This window comes from Mirounga angustirostris, unplaced genomic scaffold (assembly GCF_029215605.1).
Source record: "Mirounga angustirostris isolate CCGP_5_RB_7025 unplaced genomic scaffold, mMirAng1.0.hap1 SCAF_12, whole genome shotgun sequence".
Lineage (NCBI taxonomy): Eukaryota > Metazoa > Chordata > Mammalia > Carnivora > Phocidae > Mirounga > Mirounga angustirostris.
In genome coordinates this window covers 24,049,365-24,071,955 of record NW_026991720.1, presented here as the reverse complement: position 1 = coordinate 24,071,955, position 22,591 = coordinate 24,049,365, and the positions used below count along the sequence as shown (strand labels likewise).

The 22,591-nt window shown below is 41.3% G+C and overlaps 1 protein-coding gene across 2 annotated transcripts in view; it reads left to right on the top strand.

The window, feature by feature from the left end:
* Nucleotides 1-22,591, top strand: part of SND1 (staphylococcal nuclease and tudor domain containing 1) — a 407,418-nt gene that overhangs the window by 24,259 nt on the left and 360,568 nt on the right. For both annotated transcript variants that reach the window (XR_010406399.1, XM_064574988.1), the window contains exons 2-8: nt 5,041-5,190; nt 11,079-11,199; nt 14,873-14,951; nt 17,476-17,636; nt 18,380-18,471; nt 19,112-19,270; nt 21,088-21,194. Coding sequence is in view for 1 of the 2 variants with exons in the window: in XM_064574988.1 (XP_064431058.1) it covers nt 5,041-5,190; nt 11,079-11,199; nt 14,873-14,951; nt 17,476-17,636; nt 18,380-18,471; nt 19,112-19,270; nt 21,088-21,194 (869 nt within the window). In the remaining variant the exon portion in view is untranslated. The remainder of the gene's footprint in view (nt 1-5,040; nt 5,191-11,078; nt 11,200-14,872; nt 14,952-17,475; nt 17,637-18,379; nt 18,472-19,111; nt 19,271-21,087; nt 21,195-22,591) is intronic.

The window sequence follows — 22,591 nt, the reverse complement described above, 5'->3', positions numbered from 1 at the left end:
AGGTTCATGAAGATTTATACATATATTTTTTTCTAAGGGTTTTGTAGTTTAACTCTTATATTTAAGTTGGCTACTTTTGAGCTAAGTTTTGTATGTGGTGTGAGGTAGAGGTCCAACTTCATTCTTTTGCATGCATATTCCGTTTTCTCAGCCCATTTTTGTTGAAAAGATTCTTTCCCAACTGCATTATCTTGGCACCTTTTTTGAAAATCATTTGGCCATAAACATGTGGGTTTATTTCGGGCCTTTTTGGTAACATATTAATGTTCATCAAGTGGCTCCCCTTATTTATATTAGGTCTTCGTATTGGCAGGTGTTGCTAAGATATTCCTCTTGAATCTTAATAGGCAGATGTATCTGTTAATCTAGTTCTCCTTGCAGAGCTTAATGAGATGTTCTCAGCTAATAAGATTCCATTCTCAGGCCAAGATGACTCTTCCTCTTGGTACTGTGAAAAAAATACTGGCTTTATTGTCATACTTAAATGGATTTCTTTCTTTTTAAAAAAGGTTTATTTATTTGAGAGAGAGAGCGTGTGTGTGCAGGGGGAGAGAGAGGTCAAGGGAGAGAGGAGCCCGGGCAGGCTCCATGCTGAGTGTGGAGCCTGATGCAGGGCTTGATCTCACGACCCTGAGATCACGACCTGAGCCAAAACCAAGAGTCGGACACTTAACCAACTGTACCACCCAGGTGCCCCATACTTAAATGGATTTCATACCATCACTTTCTTTGCTCTGCGTATAACATGGCTAGGGTTTTATATAAGTTTTCTGTCTCCTAGGGTCTGTGGTCTGGGGGTTTAAGAGTTACATGCACCAAATCGTCTATCAGGATCTAGCGAAGGTTTAATGTGGTATTCTGTTGCTGGGCAACATTTTAGTGGCTGCCCATATAGTGTTTCACTAGGTAAATCTCCCTGTAAACCCTTAAGTGGGTTTGAACAGTTTGAGTCCCTATTTTCCTACTTAGCTGGCTTGTCTCAGCCTTTGTCACCATCTAACTTGTGCCCTGAAGCCAGGTCCTCTGAATCACACCAGTCCCTTTGCAACCTTTATTGGCAGAGCTGAAAAATGTCTAATCCATAACCTCAGTCAAACTGATTCATTGTGACAGCTGGTTTCACAAACCTCGTGCTGTATCAGGTAGGGCTAAGATAGTTTTTCTAGAGTATGTCATTTTATTAATATAATTGAATAAAGCAGTTACCATATGACTTGCTTTTTATGCCCTATAAATTAGCAATTAAGGATAATTACCACAACCATGAAAGTTTGCAACATGAATCAGTACAGCTTTGGCAGAACAATTATCCATGACAGTTTCCTCTCAATCTTAACATTATTCTTCTGAAATTAAAATTCTGATAAACAGTATATTTTATTTACATATGTTTATTATTTGTCTCCTCCTACTAGAATGTCCGCTCTCTAAGAGTAGATATTTTTGTCTGTTTTATTTCACTGAGTATGTCACTTGCCTAGAACAATACCTGGCACATAGTAGGTACTCAGATTTGCATTGATTTAATAAATGAATAAATGGCTCAATGAATAAAATTATAAAAGTTATCCACTTAGATGTCAGGTCATTCAGAGGGGAAAAATGATTTGTTTTGGTGCTATAAGGAGATACAAGTTAAATTTGATACATAAACCCTTGGTCTTTTTCATTTTTAACGACCCTTTAAATATTTTTTCTCACCAGAAGCTGTTTCTCCTTGGCTTTATTTGGTGACGAACCTTGGATAAGAGAAGACCATTAAAATATTTTTATCAAGGGGTCGCCTGGGTGGCTCAGTCAGTTAAGTGTCTTAACTCTTGATTTCGGCTCAGGTCATGATCTCAGTGTTGTGAGATTGGGCCCTGCATTGGACTTCATGCCGGGTGTGGATCCTGCTTGGGATTCTCTCTCTTTCCCTCTGGCCCTCCTCCCCTCCCCCATGTCACCCTCTGGTGCCTCTCCCCCACACCCCGCTTTCTCTCACTAAAAACAATTTGTTTTTAATTGAGGAAGAACTTGAGTAAAGATTATTGGCAAATAAGGCAGGTGGAAGGAGTTCAACAATCCTTAGAAGCTGCAATGGAGATAGTTCAACACACACTATATCTCCTTTATGCTATTTCAGTTCCTATAAATAGTAGGAAGGACACTAGTTCTTCTCTTATAGATAGGTCTCTTCTTTCTTAATGGTTTGCAGACGCAGTCTTTTCCTGCTTTTTCACTAAGGCTGTGGCTGAATGAGGGGGAGCGAGTTTCACAGGAAAGATGTACATATGTCAGTCCTTTCCTCCTGGGGGACTAGGAATGGCAATGCCTGCCATGGTGAGCATCTATTCTTGTTGCTTAGGAGGTTGAATTGGTGCCTGCTACCTGAATTTGTATACTCAGTAGTATAAAAGGTGTCAAGCAACCTGTAAAGTAAGTCCTCTCTCTCTAATATTAATCCAGGCATTGACTGTTGTCTGAATGGCATATTTGGTGCAATAATGTGGAGATGTTCTGACAGCAATCTTCAGAATAGCATTTAGGGAGAGGGGAGGGAGGTACAGAGGAAGTTTTGCAAAATTCCTATGCACAAGTTGTTTGCCAAAGCCCTTTATGGGGCCAGGGTAATAGTTATAGACCATTGCCCCCCAGGGATCTAGTTTACTAGGTAGAGGCATTAGAGGTAGCACCTTTCTGATATTTAGGGACAAAGGGGATTCTTCTCATCACTCATTCTGTTCTTGAGCTTTTCAGTGTTTTGTTTTGTTTTTTTTTGGTCAGACTGGAAATAAGGATTTTTTTTTTCCTAGCCTGGGTCAGTGCTTACTCATCAGAGTTTACCTTGATCAGCTAAGGTGGATTTTCTTGTAAATGGACCTTAGCTTTCCCCCCTGAGAAGTACTGGGTCTCCTGGGAGTGCTTTATTACTTTTTGTGAAAGGTTGACTACAACTGAGGATCAGGCACTGGGGACAGATGCTCTGTCTGGTTTATATGCTGTATGTAGCTTGGCTCTCCTCAGCCCCATTCGGAACTTGTGCGTGAATGATTTCAAGTGCAGGTATTCTATAATATGCTATTCTTGCTTCCGCTGCTTGTGAAGACTTGACTATAAATGAATCTGATCCAAGCTCTTTTCCTTTACATCCTTTGGCGCTTCTCATTTCAGGAACACCAAGCATCCCGTGTTCTAGTATATCTGTTCTTTCCCGGCTTCACCTTGAAAGCTTGTCTTTTTAGAATGTCAGTTCCTAGGGATGATGCCCAGGGCATGGGTTCTCAAGAGAGGCAGTTAGAAAGACTGTTTGGTTGGAAACTATAGAGCTTAATTGCTGGTATCACTTGATCAGAAAGGGTATAAATGAAGAGCATGACCTTAACTAGATAAGAAAGACTGTCTTTTATTATATGTTGTCCTGGTGTAGCCAGAGAAGAGCCATTTAGACCAAGGTCTGTGTGTTTAAAGTATTGAGGATACTGAGACATTAATCAGAGCACTATCTTTTTTTAAATTGGAATGTGTATATTTGTTGGACATTTCTGTAAAAGTTAGGATGGATAAATGAATTGTTCATACAATGAAATATACAGCCATGAAAGTGAATAAACAAGTGTTTTACATCAACACGGATGGGTTTCACCAAGAAAAACAAAACAAAAGGCAAACAAAGCAGGTTACATATGGGCACACACAGTAGACTCAATTTATATAGGGTTCAGAAATAGGAAAAATGAAACCATATTGTGTAGAGATGTATACATAGATGGGAAAACTGTACAGGAAGGCAAGGGAGGGCTTGTCATAATGGTGGCAGGGTAAGGGGCTACAAGTAGAGTGGGGCACAGAGGGGAGCTTAGGTTCCAGCTGTGTTCCTAGTCCTTCACTTGGGTGCTGGTTAGTCAGTTCTTTGCTTATTTTTTAATGTGTATGTATGTGTTTAAATGTGCTTCTGTATTTATATTAATATTTTCACAATTTAAAGCATTAATTAAAGTGGAGAGGTGAGGGAGAAATATCAGCTAAGCAAATGTATCCAGTAGTGCCTGCCTTTCCAAGCATCATTCCTTTACAGAGAACTCCATGGTATTGTCTACTACAGGGCTCTGTGTTGGCAGAACTCTCCAGCTTTCCATCTACTAATTTTTCAGCAGCTATTTCTTGTTTTGAAGCGTGAGATTGGGAGTTTTTCAGAGCCCGTGCTTGAGCCCATCTGTTCATTAAATTGTGCCTTGCTGAGTGAAAACAACTTGAATAGCTTGGGTGACGTTTGTCATTTTTTTCTCTACGTCTTTTCTTCTCTTCTCCCACTTGAAATCCTCCCTTCTTCTCCCCTGCAAATATTTTAAGTTAGATCCCAGTGAGCTTCAGAGCTCTTTTGCAAGTGGCTTCTATGCCTGGTGCCTTTGATTAGAGAGATAAAAGGAGCTACTGTGCTTGGGGACTGTAAGATGCCTCTTCGATTTTTCTGTTTTAATCCTGGAGAGCATGGACTTTCTAGATCACTTCATGTGTCTCCCTTACTCTAGACTGAGCACTGTCTGCAACGGAAGTGTAGCACTGGGCATACTCAGCTCCTTGCAGATGGAGTGTAAAGGCTTCTTCCTTCAGCTTCCCTTTTTCTTAGGTCTTACATTGCTTGCTTCCATCCTAGAATGGGATATGTGGATGGGGAGATATTAACTTCTTAATAATTGACAAGAACGTGGTGGTGCTCGCTGGATGAAATTACAAAGGTCATTCATCTCCATGTCTCACATGCCTCTTTATCCTGAACAGTCTATTTATTTTATGACTTTTCCATTGTTTGTTTAATTTCTACTTCTATTTCTGGGTCTGTTCTTTGAGAAGCTAGCCCGATGTTTCTGTAGGTGTTTCTCTTATGAAATTAAAAACGATCCCATTCATTTAGTCATTCAACAGTCATTCCACAAATATTTGAACGCCTCCAAGGAGCCAAGTACTGTTCGAGATGTTGGGATACAGTAAGTGAACAACTTCTGTTATGTTCTTCTTACCTCTAGACAGCTAATTTTCTCTTTTTCTCCCCCTCCGTAGGTCCTCTCAGGCTGTGCCATCATTGTCAGAGGGCAGCCTCGTGGTGGGCCTCCCCCCGAGAGGCAGATCAACCTTAGCAACATCCGAGCCGGAAATCTTGCCCGCCGGGCAGCTGCAACTCAACCTGATGCAAAAGATACCCCAGATGAGGTAGGTGCTTCCAGAGGCTTCTCTGAGGCTGTGGACCCAGGTTATAGCCCAGTCTCCTTGACTGATGCAAGTTTTGTAATCTTTTCCTGTATATTTTGAGTATTATTTTTGTATCATAGGAATGATGACTCTGGACATACCTACCATGGCTTGCATAGGTTTACACATTCACACATTCACCCCATTAGCAGTAATCCCAGTCTCCAGCCCTTTTCTCCTACCTTTTCCCACAAGCTTGGAGCCTCTTCAGGTTTGTCCATGTTTTCACTCCTTCTCTTGGCCTAGGATGGAATATTTCCTAGGTTGTCTCAGTCATTTGAGGTTGCCATTGGTTATGGCAGAGTTCTTTTATTAATTTATGTTTGAATTCTTCATGTTCAAAATTCAGAAGGAGAGAGTGAAAAATCTAGTTCTCCCCAGGGACTACTGATGTTGTTATTGGGTTGTATCTCCTTCCAGAGGTATTTATCACCTTCCCAAGCAGACACTCTTCCCTTCATAAATATAGCATACTGCCTGCTGTGCTTTATTACAGATTCTTAATCTTGGATCCATGAACCCCTAAAGGCATCTGTGAATCCCCTGAAGTTGTTTGCAAAGTTTTGTGTAAACATGCATTGTTAAAGGAGGGAGTTTTTAATTGGTTTCTCAAGGCAGCTTGTGGCTCAATAGTCAAGAACCATTGTGTTGTGGTGATTTGAGAGACTTCTGACCTTGTGTCCCAGCATCCCCTGCATTGCCCTGTTTTCTTACCTCTAGTGCCTGCCCACCTTGCTGTCTTTGTGGTCTGCCTTGGACTCCTTCAGTTCTTTCATCTCCTAGCAACTGCTGTGAGTCCAAATTTGGCATTGTTTAGTCTTCTTGGCTCCCATACTTTGAAACCTCAGTTCTTGTCTCTTCTTAAGTAGTGCTCAGCTATCATCAAAAGTGAAATTTCTGGATTCCAATTATTTGTCCCCAACTTGATGATAATTGGGCAAGTTTGGTACCTCAGCTTTCCTCTGCTATTCCCTGACGTGGAAGTGAAGAAGAAAACACAACTCATGGGGCTCTTCTGTTTAAGGAAAACGTGTAGTTCTTAAAAAATCTATAATAAAGGGGCATTTTGTTTGAATTACAGTAATGAAGCAGTAGTCTAGAAAATGGAGAAAAGTCCCCCGTAATTCTGTCAGCAGCAATCCAGTTAGATTCTTGGGATGATGACAAAATAGGCCAAAGAAATTCTTTTTCATTGGTCCTCCGTCAGTGACCACAAGTATTGGGAATGGTGATAGTGTAGACATTGGGGTTGTTTAGTAAGGTTGAAACAAGATATGTCAAATGCTTAGCACGTGTCTAAAAAGTACTTGATAAATGTTACTTATCATCTCTACTGCCATTTGTTAATTTCTGTTACTATAAATACTCCTAGTACTGTTAGACCAATCCCTGAAGATTAACTCTCTCACAGCACTTTTCAGATTTTGAGTCCTAAGTGCATTTCTTGACCAACATTTGGATTAGTTCTTTTCCTTTCAGTTGTGTGTTGTGTAACAGCTCGAGTGCTCATGAGAGGAGAAGCGTTGACCCTGGCTGGCTAGGCCTGATTAAGTTCATTGCCCCAGAAGAAAGACGCAATGTAGCCTCTAAGAAAGAAGGGTTGGGTTTTAATTTCCTGTTTTGTGGATGGGAATTTAGGGCGGAGGAACACAAGGCCAGTTGGAACTCGTTCTAAAATATTTGAACTGTATCCTATATAACAGTACAGTAAAATCTTGCATGAACTATCCTAGCTGAGAGAATACTACGTGATCTGATCCTAGCCCTTGTTCTAGTTTCATGTATTTGTACAGTGTGGTGCTTTTTTGTTTTCTCTTCCAAAGCAACTCCGTCTCCTTATGTTTCTCCTGGTAACTCTTCAAAGGTCCTGGAGACATGAAGTGTTTGATGGCTACAGATTTCATCCTTTCTCAGCCACAGTCACTACTCTGTCCTGATAATCTAGTCTCTCTTTTCCCTGCTGTGATCTGGTATCGCCCCCCCCCCCCCCCCCCGCTTTTGAAGCTGCTTTGGCTCAAGTGACTAGTGATGCCAACTGGTAGCCCAAATCAGAAACCTGATTTCCTTTGCTCTTCCCTTCCCCTGTGACATCCAGGCCTTTATCAAGACCTAGAGAGTCTGCTTCCTTTAAGAGATCTCTTCTCCATCCTTGAAACTTCATTACTACTCCTATTTTTCTTTGTTCCACTCCGGTGGTGTGCTAGGAATGCTGAAATAATGGTCCTTCTGCCTTCATTCTCCTCCCCTCTAATCCTTTCTCCATATGTTTCCAGATCTTTTTGAAACAAAATTTCATTCATTGCCTTGCTCAGTGTTATTCCCACATTCATTCCGTGTTTATGTCTTTCTCTACTACATTGTAAGCTCTTTGAGGGGTGGGACCTTATCTCACATCTCTGTTCTTGAGCCTAGTCAGTGCTTGACATGAAACAGATAAACAGTGAATAAACATGTGAATAATGAGGGTAAAAAACCTGAGCATCTTCTTTTGGGGGATCAGTGGATTGTGGAATGTGGCATTACCCTTTCTCTCTGGTTTTCCTTTGTTTTGGAGCATGTTGTCTATTTTTTTCACATTCAGTTGGAGTCAAGGATGACATTGCTCATTTGCTTCCCTTTGTATCACTGTCCCAAATATCATTTGGTTGTTTATTCTCTGCCTTCACTCTTGATACCGTCTTTCAAAGGAGCTCAGCTCTCTCCTAAGTCCTGTGGCAGTAAAAGCAGCTCCACTGTATGTCCCTAGCCATCACTGCCCTGTTCCAGGCTAATCCCCAGTGTTGCCTAGCTACTTAGGCAGCCTAGATACTGCATTGATGGGCACTGTGGGAATTACATACTTATTACCCACATATTTACTGAGTTCCTGTTATGTGTGAAGCTGTATGTTGGTTTCATGAGAAATCCAGAAATGAATGTTATAGTCCTACCTTCAGTGGAGCACTTGAGAATTAGGATGGTGGGGTGGTGGGGCAGAGAGGAATTGGTTACATACACATGGGATACCATGGGTGGGGTGATGAGAAGATGGGATAAGAAGTATTGAGCACTGGGCCATGGACAAAAGTAGCTAGCTTTAAGGATTACATACACTGTTCAGTAGTGGAGGACTCTACCTGGTTCAAAGAAAAGATTGGAATTAAAAAAACTCATTTCCTTGTGGTAGACCTTAGACCTTGCTTGAGGCAGGGAGCAGAGTGCAAGCTGCTAGGTTGCATGCTGTTGAACATTCTAAAAGGAAGAGGTAATTTTGAGTCTCAACTACTTAACAGCCATTTGCTTCCTTTTTTTTTTTTTTTAAGATTTTATTTATTTGTGAGAGAGAGAATGAGAGACAGAGAGCATGAGAGGGGGGAGGGTCAGAGGGAGAAGCAGACTCCCTGCCGAGCAGGGAGCCCGATGCGGGACTCGATCCCGGGACTCCAGGATCATGACCTGAGCCGAAGGCAGTCGCTTAACCAACTGAGCCACCCAGGCACGCAGCCATTTGCTTCTTAGATTGAGCTCTGGGACATCATGAGCAGACCACAGCTATCCTTCCTGTGAGGCCATTCTGGAGCTTATTTGATAAATGCTTTGGGCAGTTTTCCCTATACTTGATTCCTAGAGTTGTTCTGGGAGGCTTTGTTGGGATAGCCTTCTCCAGCAGTTAGCTGTCTGCCGGCTGTCCTCTGTATGGACACTTGCACAAAGATTTGTCCTGGAGTGCTCTCTTGGCCTAGTGAGGAGTGTTGTGGTCAGTCGCTTCCGTGGGTCCCTCAGTTGCCTCTCTTCATAGCTAGTCTTGTGTAGTTTGTGAATTTGCCCAACTCTGGGTGGAACACAACTTGAGAAGACTGGTTTAAAAAAAGCGAGGTACAGAAATTAGGTTATTTTTTCTTATAGGATTAGGTATATGTTCTTTCCAAGACCTCCAGTGTGGCTTTCTGTTATTGCCCAGTGACTTATCAATTGTAAAATATGAGGTCCTAAGGGTGAAGAGAAGGGTGCTCCTTCAAGTCTTAAAAGCTTTTAGTAATTTTCTCTAGTTGGTAGAAATTGCAGATTTCCCCATAGGTGCTAGATAGTTCCTTGTGAACTGACCCTTGATAATGAGTTTTTACCAAAGTCTTTTAGGAGTACTTGTTTTGTCAGAGCTTTTCCAAGTATTTAGGAAAACCGTGTGTTACTGAATTTTAGATATTAGTGTGGTCTCAAAACTGAATACTAAACATTACATCTGTAGCTGAGGATGTTTTTAGAGTTAAGTGGATCACTAAGGTAATAAAAATGGAGAAGGCTGTGTTAGTTTGTTCAGTACGGTTTTTGTGATGTGGTTGATAATTGGGCTCATTTTTCAATTACAAGACTCTTTTTGGTGACTGGTGGCTGTTTTCATTTTTTGGGGGGTGGAGCAAGGGGTGGAAATGGGACATGAAAATATGATGAACTTTATATGACCATTGAGTGATTGACTCTTTTGTTTGGGTGCTTTGAGGAAAGAGCATTAGATGAATGAGGATAAGCTTGTTTTTGTGTCTTTGAGAGAGCTTACACAGGATCAGTTCTTCCTAGAAGCATTCCCAACTGATGTTATGTAACAGTGCTAGTTTTGTGAATACTGGCCCAACGGCTTGGTGGACTGCCATCTTTTGATTGGCTTCTGGTTTCTGAGAACTCATATGGATGTTTTTCTTTTAGAAAAGCTTATTGGATAGCCCCATGGAATAATCTTAATGGTCTGAAAAGGTTAGCAGAGGCTTCCTTTCCAGACCAGTGATAAACCGTTTGCCTTACTCTGTGTGGCCCGAGCTCTGTGGCTCTGGGCAATTGTAGTAGACAACACATGCATATCCTGTACACGCTTCCCTTTTGTACTTTGCATTTTTTCTGCGCATGAGGTCTTGCAGATCCTATATTCCTTGAACTTTTACCCCCTCCTTCCTCATTTCTGTTCTGAGGGAACTTGGGGGCACTGAGCTAGGTCTAGACTGTAAATTCAAGTGCAGGTGGCTCTGACTGACAGGACTATTTCAGAGACCTCTCCCTTTGTACCATCCTAGAAGTGATGGGGTGGGGATCTGGAGATCACGTGGACACTTTGCATTTTATGGATGTGTGGCTCACCCCTTATGTCAGGGCCTTAGATGGGTGGAGGAAGAACTACCGTTTTCAAGATAACTCCTTACTAGGGACCTGGGTCGCATTGGTGCAGCCTCAGACTAGAGCAGGAAAAGGAGACATTTTAGGGAGAATAGTTCTTGCCCTTCTCAACTCTGCTGTTCTTAAAAAAGGTGGGGGAAATGATATAAGCAAGGCTCTTACTTGAGCAGGAGACTCACTCTGAAATAAGAGCACTAGAACCTTGCCTTTACTCTGACAGTGCCTCGAACTGGTTTCAGGCTAGTTTAATAATCAGTGAAAGCATTTTGTAAACTGGAAAGAGGCAAACAAATGGAGGTGGTAGTTACTTATGTTTTCCCTTTGACTAGGTGAGTTCCTGGAGCCCATTCAGGAGTGGGTTGATAAATAAATATGAAGCATTTAGAAAGTAGTGGCTGGCTCATGGCAAGTGCTATAAAATTACTGGCAGTTATTATTCATGAAGTGAACTATGGCTCTGGAAGTACTGCTGCCAGTATCTGGGCCACTATGAGACCTGTTTTTAGGGCCTGGGCTAGTTAAACCAACTGCTGGATCCTCCTGTTTTAAAGATCTTATTTGAGAGAGAGAGCGCGAGCAACATGAACGGGGGAGGGGCAGAGGGGGAAGCAGACTCCTCGTAGAGCTGGGAGCCTGATGCGGGGCTCCATCCCAGGACCCCTGGGAACTAGGCGGTTCTCATGTGACACATTCGTTTTGTCTTTCAGCCCTGGGCATTTCCTGCCCGAGAGTTCCTTCGGAAGAAGCTGATTGGGAAGGAAGTCTGTTTCACGATAGAAAACAAGACTCCTCAGGGGCGAGAGTATGGCATGATCTACCTTGGAAAAGGTGAGTTAGCAAGGGAAAAGGACTTACTTCCCTCAGAGTCTAAAGTTTCTCCAAAGATCAGATTTTATCTGGTGGAAGGCCAGTGTGCGTTCTGGTGGAGGACAATTGGCTGTAGGTGTAATTGGAAGTCCTTTGAGTACCCGAGCTCATGGTGCATAGGTGCTCCTGGTGCAGGGCCCCCGATTCCTGCTCCTTGTTTACTCCTGTGCCTGCTTTGCTGGCCTGGGTTAGGTGTGCGTAGTACCCCGTAGCATTCTTCCTTATATTTAGACCATCAGCCTGTGGAACTCAGTGGCTCTGTGCTTCTAGGTCATAGTGCTAATTGAATTCCTGTAGATTTCCTATTGTATCTTCTATTTCCTTTATCATTCTTTTGGCTTTTCTTCTCCTGGGGCTTTTTAGGAAAGGAAGAGTTGTTTAGGGCTTGTGGGTTTTGGCAAGCCACATATTTTGGAATGGAATGGAAAGAACACAGGCTTTGGAGTTGTGTAGATGTGGGTTAGAATTCTGGCTTCTGTTACCATGTACTCTTCTTTAACTCTTAGCCTTTGTAAGTCCTAGTTTTTTCATTTGTAAGCTATTGAGAGAGTTGAAAGAGATAGAATGTGTAAAGCACTTGGCTCTGGCACAGAGTATGTACTCAGTAATTGTGTGTGCATGTGCACATATGCCTGTTGTTTAGCTGGGCCAGGTGGCTCATGGGGTGTTAGGTGTTCTGATCTTTTTTTGGATTAGGTACAGGGAGAGAATAAGATTGTGGAATGGAGTTTGAACAGAAATAGGACATTGAAAGGATTGGTAGGTTGTTCATAAAGCAGCCATTTTGGGAGTTATTTTGGGAGTGGGTATTTTTTTTTTTTTAATCTATTAAATTCTGTGATTCTTTGATAAAATAACTTTCCAACGGAGCTGCTTTAGATAATTTTTTGACTTGGGTAGTCAGTAAGCTGGAAGTAAGCAAGCAGCTAACAACATCCTCTTAAGATTCTGATTTAAAAAAAAAAAAAAGATTCTGATTTTAACTGTAGAGGTCTTAGGAAAGTGAGTTGGATGACTCCAGGGTGAGCCAGGAGATGTCTCATTTGATTTACCCAGTAGACAAACGCCCTTTTCAGCCTCCCAGACAGATGGCTATCTCCTTCTTGATTGAATGGGGAATTATAGAAATATATAGAATCTTTTCAGAAAAAGAAACAAATTTGCCCTTTTACCCAAAATTCAAATAATAACAGTAGGAAATAAAACACTTAGGCATTATTGTTAGATGTCTCCTGGTTAGAAAGAATAGAAGCACATGGTCTTCAGAATGCAGTCACTCAAGGATTTTATCACCTAAAAAACTGCAGTTCCATAACAGTTGGTCAGTCTTCTGTACCCTGCCAGAGATCTCCTCCCTGAAACTACAGAAAATGTCAGGCATGGATATCTCTGTAAAGAGACTACCTCTGAGAGTTCTTTTAAGTAAACTTGGTCTTCAGCTAAAATGGTCTAAGTATTTATTTTAAAGGAAGTTGACGTTTAAAATTCTTGTTGTTTTTAGAAGGTTCATTTTTAAAATTGACCCAAATTATAAACTGGATATGATGTAGCATGATACTGTACTAGTGTTTAGAATAAAACCTGCTACATAGGAAGTGATCAATAAATACATACTGAAAGAATGTTTGGAATTACCCAGACTGAAAGAATGTTTGGAATTATCTACATCTTTTAGTTTTAAAGGTTTAAATGACTTAAAGTGTAGTATTTTCACTCAGCTCTTTTAAAATCTCCATGCCAGTTCTAATGAAAGGATACAGTGGCTTATGTAATCAGTATCCATATGTTTATCCTATTTCATGACTACTCACTTTTTATTTGACAGAGAAGAATGGTAGAATTTGAGAAATTTTGGTTCACTTAGAACTTACTTTAAAAAAAAAAAATTAAGTCTTCTGACTTGTGGAGAAAATCTAGTCATCTACTTGCTCAGAATACCATCCCAATTGTGACTTGGTCAGTTTTGTAATTGATAAGTAGTAAACAAGAATAAGATCCTTGGCCTACAAATTCCCCATTTCAGTATTCTATCCACCACATTTTGTTGCCGGAGTTCAGCCCAGGGAAATATATTTTTCTTCCTTTTGAAGGAGCAATCAGAACTCACTTTTTAGAAGTGGGCCAGCCAACGGCTGTTTCAGAGTGCCCTGTGCCAAGAAACTGAAAGCTATTTGGCATGCAGTTGATTGACTGGTTTTGTGACCACTCACCTTGTTTGTACCTGGGCTTCTTTCTACTCCCTGACATCTTGGCACCTTATTGCTCAAGTTTTCATTTAATTGTTAAACCCTTCCTTTTGACTTTACTCTTTGGGATTCCTGTTGCTTTGAAACAACCAGTGTAGTATTTGCTAATGTCAGATAGCTGTGTGTGCCTGTGTCTGGCCTCACCAGTAACCTCACTGGAGAGGTTCTGATGATCCATGCTCAGCCTCAGAACCTGAGAATTTGTTGTATAAATATCATTCATCTCGACTTTCCTTGGTAATAAAAGAGGCTTATAATTTGCTTCTGTAGCAATTTGGGCAATGCTAATGGCACGACATTTAGGCTGGATTTGGGGGTGGTGTGTGTATTGTTACTGCTTACAGAAGTCAATACATAGTGTATTAAATATAAATCTTACAGAACTTTATTCTTTGCTGACGTTACCTATTAGCTAGACTCCTGTGTTTCAGTTTATCTGGGACCTTGTTCTCTGCCATATTAAAGATTTTTATGCAGCAGTTCCTTCACAGATGTCTTCCTTTATTGCTTTGTCTGACAAGCGGAGATTTAAGAGCATACAGAACCTGAAAGCTTTTTCAATAGCATGGAAATGCAATTAATGTTTCAAGTGCCCAGGTAGAAATCTAATCAGATTGGGTTTTAAGTTTAACTTCATTTTTCTTACTTGCTGCTATATGATAGATTAGAAATCTAGACACCACCTCTGCCCCTCTGTCTCTGAGAGCAGGAGAAAGCCTTTGACAAACGGTGTAGCTTGTCTTGGTGTCCTCTTGGAGCAGAGAATAGGGCATCCTGAGGGGAGTTAGACTTGCTGTGTAAAACATGATAGACAATCCTAAATGAATCCATCTGATTGTACAAGTGTGGGGACTAATTTTTTGTTTTTAATTCCTGCTGTGTGCTGGGCAGTGGGTTAGATTTACAGACATTGTGGTTTAATTTTCACAAGAACCCATGTGGCAGGTACACTTCCCATTTTATAGATGAATAAATTAAGATACTGAGAGATCTTGTCTAAGCTATTAAGTGGCGGAATTTGTATTCCACTCCAGGCCTCTGCTCCTTAGGTCAGTGTTCTTTATACTCTCTTGGGCTGCTCTGTGTGTCTTGCTTTTCTTTCAGTCTCCGTAGTTCCCGAGATTGTCTTTGGCCTGGTAGATACGCAAGAAAATTAGAAACAAAGTCCTAAAGAGGAAGATTTATAGACCTTTGGGTCTTCAAGACTAGACATTTTGGGAGAAGAGGTTTTCTGAAAAACCCAACACTATGTTGCTGCCTTGTCCAGTTCTCTGGCAACATCATTCTTCTTGAAGAGCCAAGGGTGAAAGTGGTTCCATTTGAGCGCTGCTGCTGTTGGAGACAGATTTGATTTGCATCTTGTGTTTAATTCCCTTTTTCCTCCTCAGATACCAATGGGGAAAACATCGCAGAGTCTCTGGTTGCAGAGGGCTTGGCCACCCGGAGAGAAGGCATGAGAGCTAATAAGTAAGTATTTATTACTCTTCTGACCCCCTCAAACTTCCTTTTCCTCCACCTTGAGAGCTGGGGTCACTTGAAAGAGGTTGGGTAGCCAGCTCTACTGTGTCTTTGCTGCATTTTCTTTCCTGTCCCCTGGTCAACTTCTGGTGCTCTTCTGGCTTTTAGGACATTTCCTGCCCCAGTGTGGATTATTCTGAGCCAGGAGGTCACTCAAGATTCATTAGTGGCATTTGACATGTATAATTCCTTTAAATAAAGGAGTTTGAGATAAGGCACTTCCATTCTTTATATTCATAAGCGCCAACAGGCTATGTCTTACACGGTAGATATTCAGTTCCAGAGTATTTATCCATCCATCCCAAAAGATTAATTGAGCACTTACTATGTACCGGGCTGTGTTCTGGGCACTGAGAATACAGCAGTGAACAGACAGTTTCTGCTAACATTTTAATGGGGAGACAGATAAGAAACCAATAAACAAATAGATATACAATATATCATGTGCAAGAAATAAGTGCAATGAAAAATAAAGTGGAGTGAATAAATAGAATTCAAAGCAAAATCTGCTGCTTAGAATCTAGGGAAACTGACAAGGGCTCAATGGTTCTGTTTTAAAGTCAGGGAAAATTTTCTGTCTCTCCAAAGCCTTTTAAGCCTGTTTTGGTCTATGGATCTGTAGATGCTTAAATAGTAGGTAAAAATGTATTTGTTTAGCTAATGGCAGTGTGAACGTAATGGGAATGAGTATTAGTTATGTAAGCTTTTTTTTTTTTTCCTTAAAGGTTTTACTTTTTGACAGAGAGAAAGACAGCCAGAGAGGGAACATAAGCAGGGGGAGTGGGAGAGGGAGAAGCAGGCTTCCCGCAGAGCGGGGAGCCTGATACGGGGCTCGATCCCAGGACCCTGGGATCATGACCTGAGCCGAAGGCAGACGCTTAACGACTGAGCCACCCAGGCGCCCCAGTTATCTAAGCTTTATAGCACATATATCATGTTCAAGTTCACCAGTGTTGGCTCACAGTAGGATGGATTGCAGCTGGCTTTAATTAACACTTTAGTCTCTGAAAAGTGATATGTTACATCAGTAATTTGGAGGCTAAAGATGCTGTTTAAATCATTAAGTCCTTGCTATATTATATGACTGTTGTTGGTGTACAAAAGGCTTTAGGTAAATATTTGCATGAACTGTACCAGTGGTGGGGATGAGCAAAGGCAAGAATGTACTTTTTGCATTCTTCCTGCCTTCATAGACTTTGAGGCTAACTCATTCACCGTATACGTCTGTGGGTCCTTTCTAACTGCAAAGAAACATTTGTTGGAGCCTATAATTGGGGGGTGAGCATGTTGGGAATTTAATTGAATAAAGACATTTGTCTTAAGTGGCATTTTTGGAGGCTGAAGTTGTATCTTAAGGAGAATTGTTGACATGATTATCATTGCAGTATTTTTTGGAAATCCAGTTTGCAACCAGACTGAAAATTTTTAAAAAGCTCATAGCTCTATTGTACCATCTCAACAAAGAAATCTCCCCTGGAGTCCCAATCTTTTTTCTTTAAAGCTGTCTTGACTTCTCCTTTCCTCAGATTCTATGTTTGCTTCTATCTCTTAAGTTACATTTTTTATTGAATTCTGGTTGCAGTCTTGGGTCCCCAAAGATGTGACTATCTTCTTTGGGAAGGAGGGGGAAAGAATAGTACTGAAGACTTCTGGCTTGAGAAATTGTAGATCAGGGATCTCTGTTCCCATATCCCTACTGCTCAAGGTGGGAGATTCAATTTATGTATATAGCCTTTGATGGAACCGGGTGTTGAGATTGTGGAAAGGCCTTGGAGTTCAGTATTCCCTTTAGCTCAGGGGTGTGTTTTGGGGGGGGGGCGGCGAAAGGGGGAACCATTTCTGGTTTTGTTTTTAGGTCTATCTTCTGGTTTTCTGACTGTTCTCATATATATTTGGTTTCCTGCTTCATGAAGGAGGAGTCTTCCATTTTCAAAATGGAAGCTTTTCAAACTGCTTTTGCCTAGCTGGTCTTATTGAATGTGTAAGTAGTTTTGGGGTGACATCTGTAATAATAGTATTTGCTCTGTATTCCCCAGCCCTGTTCTGTAGACAATAGGGAATAAGGGTGGTTCTTAGTCACTTTCCTTGTGCTGTGTCATGCTAAGCTCTTCCTGGATTCCAGTTCCTGAGTCTCGGATGGTTAAATGAGGCTATGCCCCCTGGAGAGGCTTCCCTCTGAGCCACCAACTTGTCCTCTTGTAATCACTGATGGTGGTAGTACTGAGATATGTGTTCTTTGCATTTTCTCATTAAATGCTCTTAAGAGCAAATCTGTTGTTTTGAGGGAACAAGACTGGAATCAGAAATTACACTCATGGTGATTTTCTGGTTATAGGCTTGGGTTTGTAGCCATAGATCTGAAACAAAAGCTTTGGTTCCTTCAAGGGGAGCAGATGCTGAGTTCAAAGAAGAGCCTGATTTTTTTTTTCCCCTGTTGTGAACTCATCACATGTGTTTCTTTTTCATGTCCCAGTCCTGAGCAGAACCGGCTCTCAGAATGTGAGGAACAAGCGAAGGCAGCTAAGAAAGGAACGTGGAGTGAGGGAAACGGTTCACATACTATCCGGGACCTCAAGTACACCATAGAGAACCCAAGGCACTTTGTGGACTCACACCATCAGAAACCTGTCAATGGTGAGGCTGGTGGGAAAAGACAGACAAGATGCAGAGTGATTTCTGTTTGCTCTCAAGTTTCTTGAGGTTTATAAAAGCTATTTTACTTGGTATCCGAAGGAAATTGTTAAGAGTGCAGTAGCACTGTGGTGTTTTGGAAGGTAACTTAAATCCAGTTCATGTAGGTTACATCAGATGTATTTTGACAGAGGTTAATCCTTTGCTGGTGCAGGGTAGTAGATGCTGGTAATTTTCCACATTGGGTATCTTGCTGCTTTCTAAAAGCTGCTGCTTAAGTAACATCCCTGAAATTATATTCTGTATGTAAGTAAACACACAAACACACACACATGCATACACTCATTCACACTGTAGTTCTTGGCCCAGTTTTGAGACCTTGTTAACTACAGACTGAGTAAAATAAGATTATTACCAAATCTGAATTATTACTTATTTTTTGCTACACACTTGGTACTCAAGTGGTGAGCCCCCTAGCTTACGGATAACAAAGCTTAAGTATGAGCCATGAGATCCCAGAAAGTAGAGAAGACCTAGAAGTGAGTCTAATCTGTATTCCCAGGAATAGTTTGTAGAAGAGTCTGTTGTATGGATACTTGTGATCTTCCAGCGTTTTGTCACTTCTCAGAGGGAGGCTTTCTGGGGGTTTTGGGGAGATGAACTGTGTTAAATGCAGTTTGGTTGGGCATTGTTTATCCCTGGCACAACTTTTGCTAATGACTTAAGCTGTTTATTCTGTCACACAGCTATCATCGAGCATGTGCGGGACGGCAGTGTGGTCAGGGCCCTGCTCCTTCCAGATTACTACCTGGTTACGGTCATGCTGTCAGGGATCAAGGTCAGACCATAGAGTGGGCTATGGGGTGGATATAGGGTTTGTGGAAGCGTTCAGTGACAGGTAGATCCTTCTACTCTGGGACTCTGGATTTACTGATTCTTCCTAATATGGGCCATTAGCATTGACTAGAGTACTTTATACTGTAAACTTTGCAGTGGGACTATTCTCATTAGATCAAATAAGATTAAAAAAAAATCTTTTAAAGTACTTAGGGTTTGTTTCGAGTGGGCTGTGGTGAAGAGGTGGTTGAGACACAGGAAACTTCAGAGCTTCCTGTCTCTCCTGAGAATGGCTTGTCTCAATGTGAAATATCCATTTTGATTAAAAAAAAAAAAAGATTGGGGATTTAAAACTAGGCATTTGTGACTCTTTTCTTGGCAAGGGGTAATTTTCAAATATAATTTAAAATTGCCCCATGATAGTGACATGAGTTTTATTTACCTTCCCAAGAAGTCTGACAATTTGCTATTTCTAGTCCCTTTTACCAGTATGTTTTAAAAAGGGGTTAGAAGGCCTGATTTGAGACCTTCCTTAGCTTAGCTTTGTGGTATTTGCGGTTTGGGGTGGTTTGGTGTGGTGTGAGGAGTGCCTGGCACTCACATTGAGGCTGCATTACCCAGCTACCTTACTCTTGCTTTAGTGCCCAACTTTTCGGCGGGAAGCAGATGGCAGTGAAACACCAGAGCCTTTTGCTGCAGAAGCCAAATTTTTCACCGAGTCTCGACTGCTTCAGAGAGATGTTCAGATCATTCTGGAGAGCTGCCACAACCAGAACATTCTGGGCACCATCCTTCATCCAGTGAGTGTGCCCATGCAGACTGGGCTGTGTGAGGTTAGGGGTGCATTTGGTGTTTGATGGGCTGTGGTTTGTTTCTCTTCTCTCTCTCTGTATTTAAGAACCATTTATATATCTTGGTAGGATTATCATCTGATTTTTGAGGCATTTTCTAGGGAGACATCAGTTAACTGATAGAATTGGACAGATCTTATTCACTTTTAGAAAATGAACCTCAACTTTTGAGTTTGTAAGGGGAGGAGGAACTCCTGTTTCCTCAAGTGTTGGCCCTTGAGGTTCAGAAGAGGCAAGTTGAAGGGCTGCCCCATAGATGAGTGGTGGCACTGAACTATGTAGAACAAGATTGCTGAGGTTTGTATGTAGCTCTAGAGGGAGCTCTTTAAAGTACTGGTGGAACTAGGGGTGCCTGGGTGGCTCAGTCAGTTAGGTGTCTGACTCTTGGTTTCGGCTCAGATCATGATCTCGTGGGTCCCGAGATCAAGCCCCTTGTTTGGCTTCCTGCTCATCGGGAAGTCGGCTTGGGATTCTCTCCTCTCCTTCTGCCCCTTCCCCTGCGTGCTCTCTTGCTCTCTCTCTCTCCAATAAATCTTTACTATTTATTTTTTGAATTCTATCAAATATTTATGTATTTATTTTTTAAATATTTTTAAAATTTTAATTCAGTTCACATATAATTCAAATAAGTGTTTCAAAAAATAAAGTATTGGGGTGCCTGGATGGCTCAGTCGTTAGGTGGCTGCCTTCGGCTCAGGTCATGATCCCAGGGTCCTGGGATCGAACCCCTCATCGGGCTCCCTGCTCCGTGGGAAACCTGCTTCTCCCTTTCCCACTGCCCCTGCTTGTGTTCCCTCTCTCACTGTGTCTCTCTCTGTCAAATAAATAAATAAAATCTTAAAAAAAAAAATAATAAAGTATTGGTAGAACTATGATGAGGAAACCTTTTTATGGAAAAATTACTTTGTGTACTCCAGGCCTTATCCACTTACCTCCTAACTCTGCTTTTGAGCAGGAAATAGGTTCTTTATGTTCTTCTAATTGTGACTATCAGTTCTTCCCAGGCGTAGACTTTGGTAGGTGGGTTCCTCCTGGAAAGGAAGTGACGTTGTTTTGTACCACCCAAGTGCAAGTGAATTTTCATTATTGTAACCTATATCTGGTACATATTAAACTACTGTTACTTATTCTTTGGCTAGAGAATTCTTTCATGATGGCTGTTGTGGAAGGCTGGGAGGCTTGGTTTGGAATGTGCCAAGGTCATGTCTGTTTCTTCTGGAGGACTAGCTGTCTGCCTGTGCCCTACCAGATGGCTCTGTGTCACAGTAGAATGGGAATTGTAATTCACTGGGGAAAATGTAGCTGAAGTTATTCCCTTACTCAGCCCGTTCTTTAGCTTTCTCCATATGAAAAGGGGAGTAAGTGCTGATCTTAGGGAAGGAAATAATAAGGTGTAACATCCTCCTCTGCCCACAAGAAGAGCTATTGAAATGTCAATTCCATTTAATGCCACTAACATTTATCCTACTTCTGTTAAGTGAGAGTTACTGTGCTGGGTGTTGTGGGGATGGGAAGCCAAGGCTGTTAGGAGTTGCTGCAGAGTGGTGTCTCCCATCTCAGAGCTGGTTTCTTAATGAGAGAAGTGCCTTTATTCCTTCCTTCCTTCCTTCCTTCCTTCTTTCCTTCCTTCCTTCCTTCCTTCCTGCCCCCCTTCCCCCTCCTTTTTTTAATATGAACTGCAGTATGGATTGTGGCTGTTGATTGTGTCAAAAGTCCAGAGAAATGGATTCTCTTGTGCCTGCCTTCTCATGTGCCTTGTTTTTCAGAATGGCAACATCACAGAGCTCCTCCTGAAGGAAGGTTTTGCTCGCTGTGTGGATTGGTCGATTGCAGTTTATACTCGGGGTGCAGAAAAGCTGAGGGCAGCTGAGAGGTAAGGTCTGTCAGGGAAAGCTTCCAGCCAAAGATCTTGTTTAGGATCTTCAGGGAAAGAAATCTTGTGATCTTCTCTCACCTATCTATGTCAGTATTTGTTGTATTTCAGTAAAGGATTAAGGAAGTTCCAAAAGAGGCTAAGATCTCATAGAGGAGTTGCTTACTTAGAAATCTTTGGGTTTTCTGATTCACTGCTCTACAGTAAGGGCTAGATTTTCATTCAGAAATTGTTCTTCACCAGATTTGCTGCTTTAATGTTTTGGGGTGACTTTTTTTTTCCCCAAGCCCCTCATTGAAATTCTGAGTTTTAGGCATTTGGAATGAAAGAAACTTGAGGCTCATTTGAAGATGATATAATCACTTACCAGCTACTACCAAACAGGTAGGCTGGAGCCAGGGGTATGATGGAAAAATAGAGCCTGTAGGTCCTAAAACAGGACTATTCAATGTTATCGTGAGGCCTCTTGCCCTCATCTGTTGAAGCATATTTTAATTAAAAATGTTATCGTAACTGTGAGGTGGTGGTGTCATGTTTTTAGCTAGGTCCCTTGTGGTTAAAGACTATGTAGAAAATAACTTATTTCTAGAAAAACAGTAGTTGGATATTCCAAAGATTGGGTGGGTATTTCAAGTGTCAAGGTCAAGAATATCCAGGTGTAGGTGAACTTCATTCACTTGATGGGGTAAATGGAAGAAAATGAAGCAGGCAGCAAGAGTAGATGAATAGAGATGATGCTTGGGGAGAGCCCCAACCACCATCTCCCAGGATACATTTAAGCAGAAGACCCACCAACCACTGATGACAATGATCCACTCTCAAGGGGTGTTGTATGACTTATTTCAGAATCATAAAGTTATAATGGTCTTGACAACTTCCCATTTTTGGCCTTTGAGGCACACAGCTAAGAGGTGTGCAAGAACATGAACTGGAGGAGTATAGGTTTCTTCCCTGAGTCTTTCACATCCTTCTGTGCCTATAAGCAGAAAGACTTGCAACTTTTTTTATAAAAGTAGATTTTAATCTGGGCCATCAGATATGGCCTATCTGATTAAAAAAATTGTATAAAATTTTTTAGTCTTTATGTTCCACAATTAAATTCAAAATATAAAATACTCTTATCAAATACAGTGTTCCAAATACCTCTAATTATTCTGTGATGCTCAAAATTTTTTTGTTCAGAAAATCCTGTAAGTCCATTATTCTAAATATAATTTTGGTTGATAATTCTTTTTGCATTCTTTAAGTTCCTGCTTCTCTTTGAAGAAAGTGAGTACAATGGCAGTAGTATCTACATGTTTTATAACATCTATAGATTTTATGGGATTTTAAACACAGGTTTAGAGCAAGGAATGCAAATCATATTTCAATAATACGTGATTATTTGCCTGCTCTTT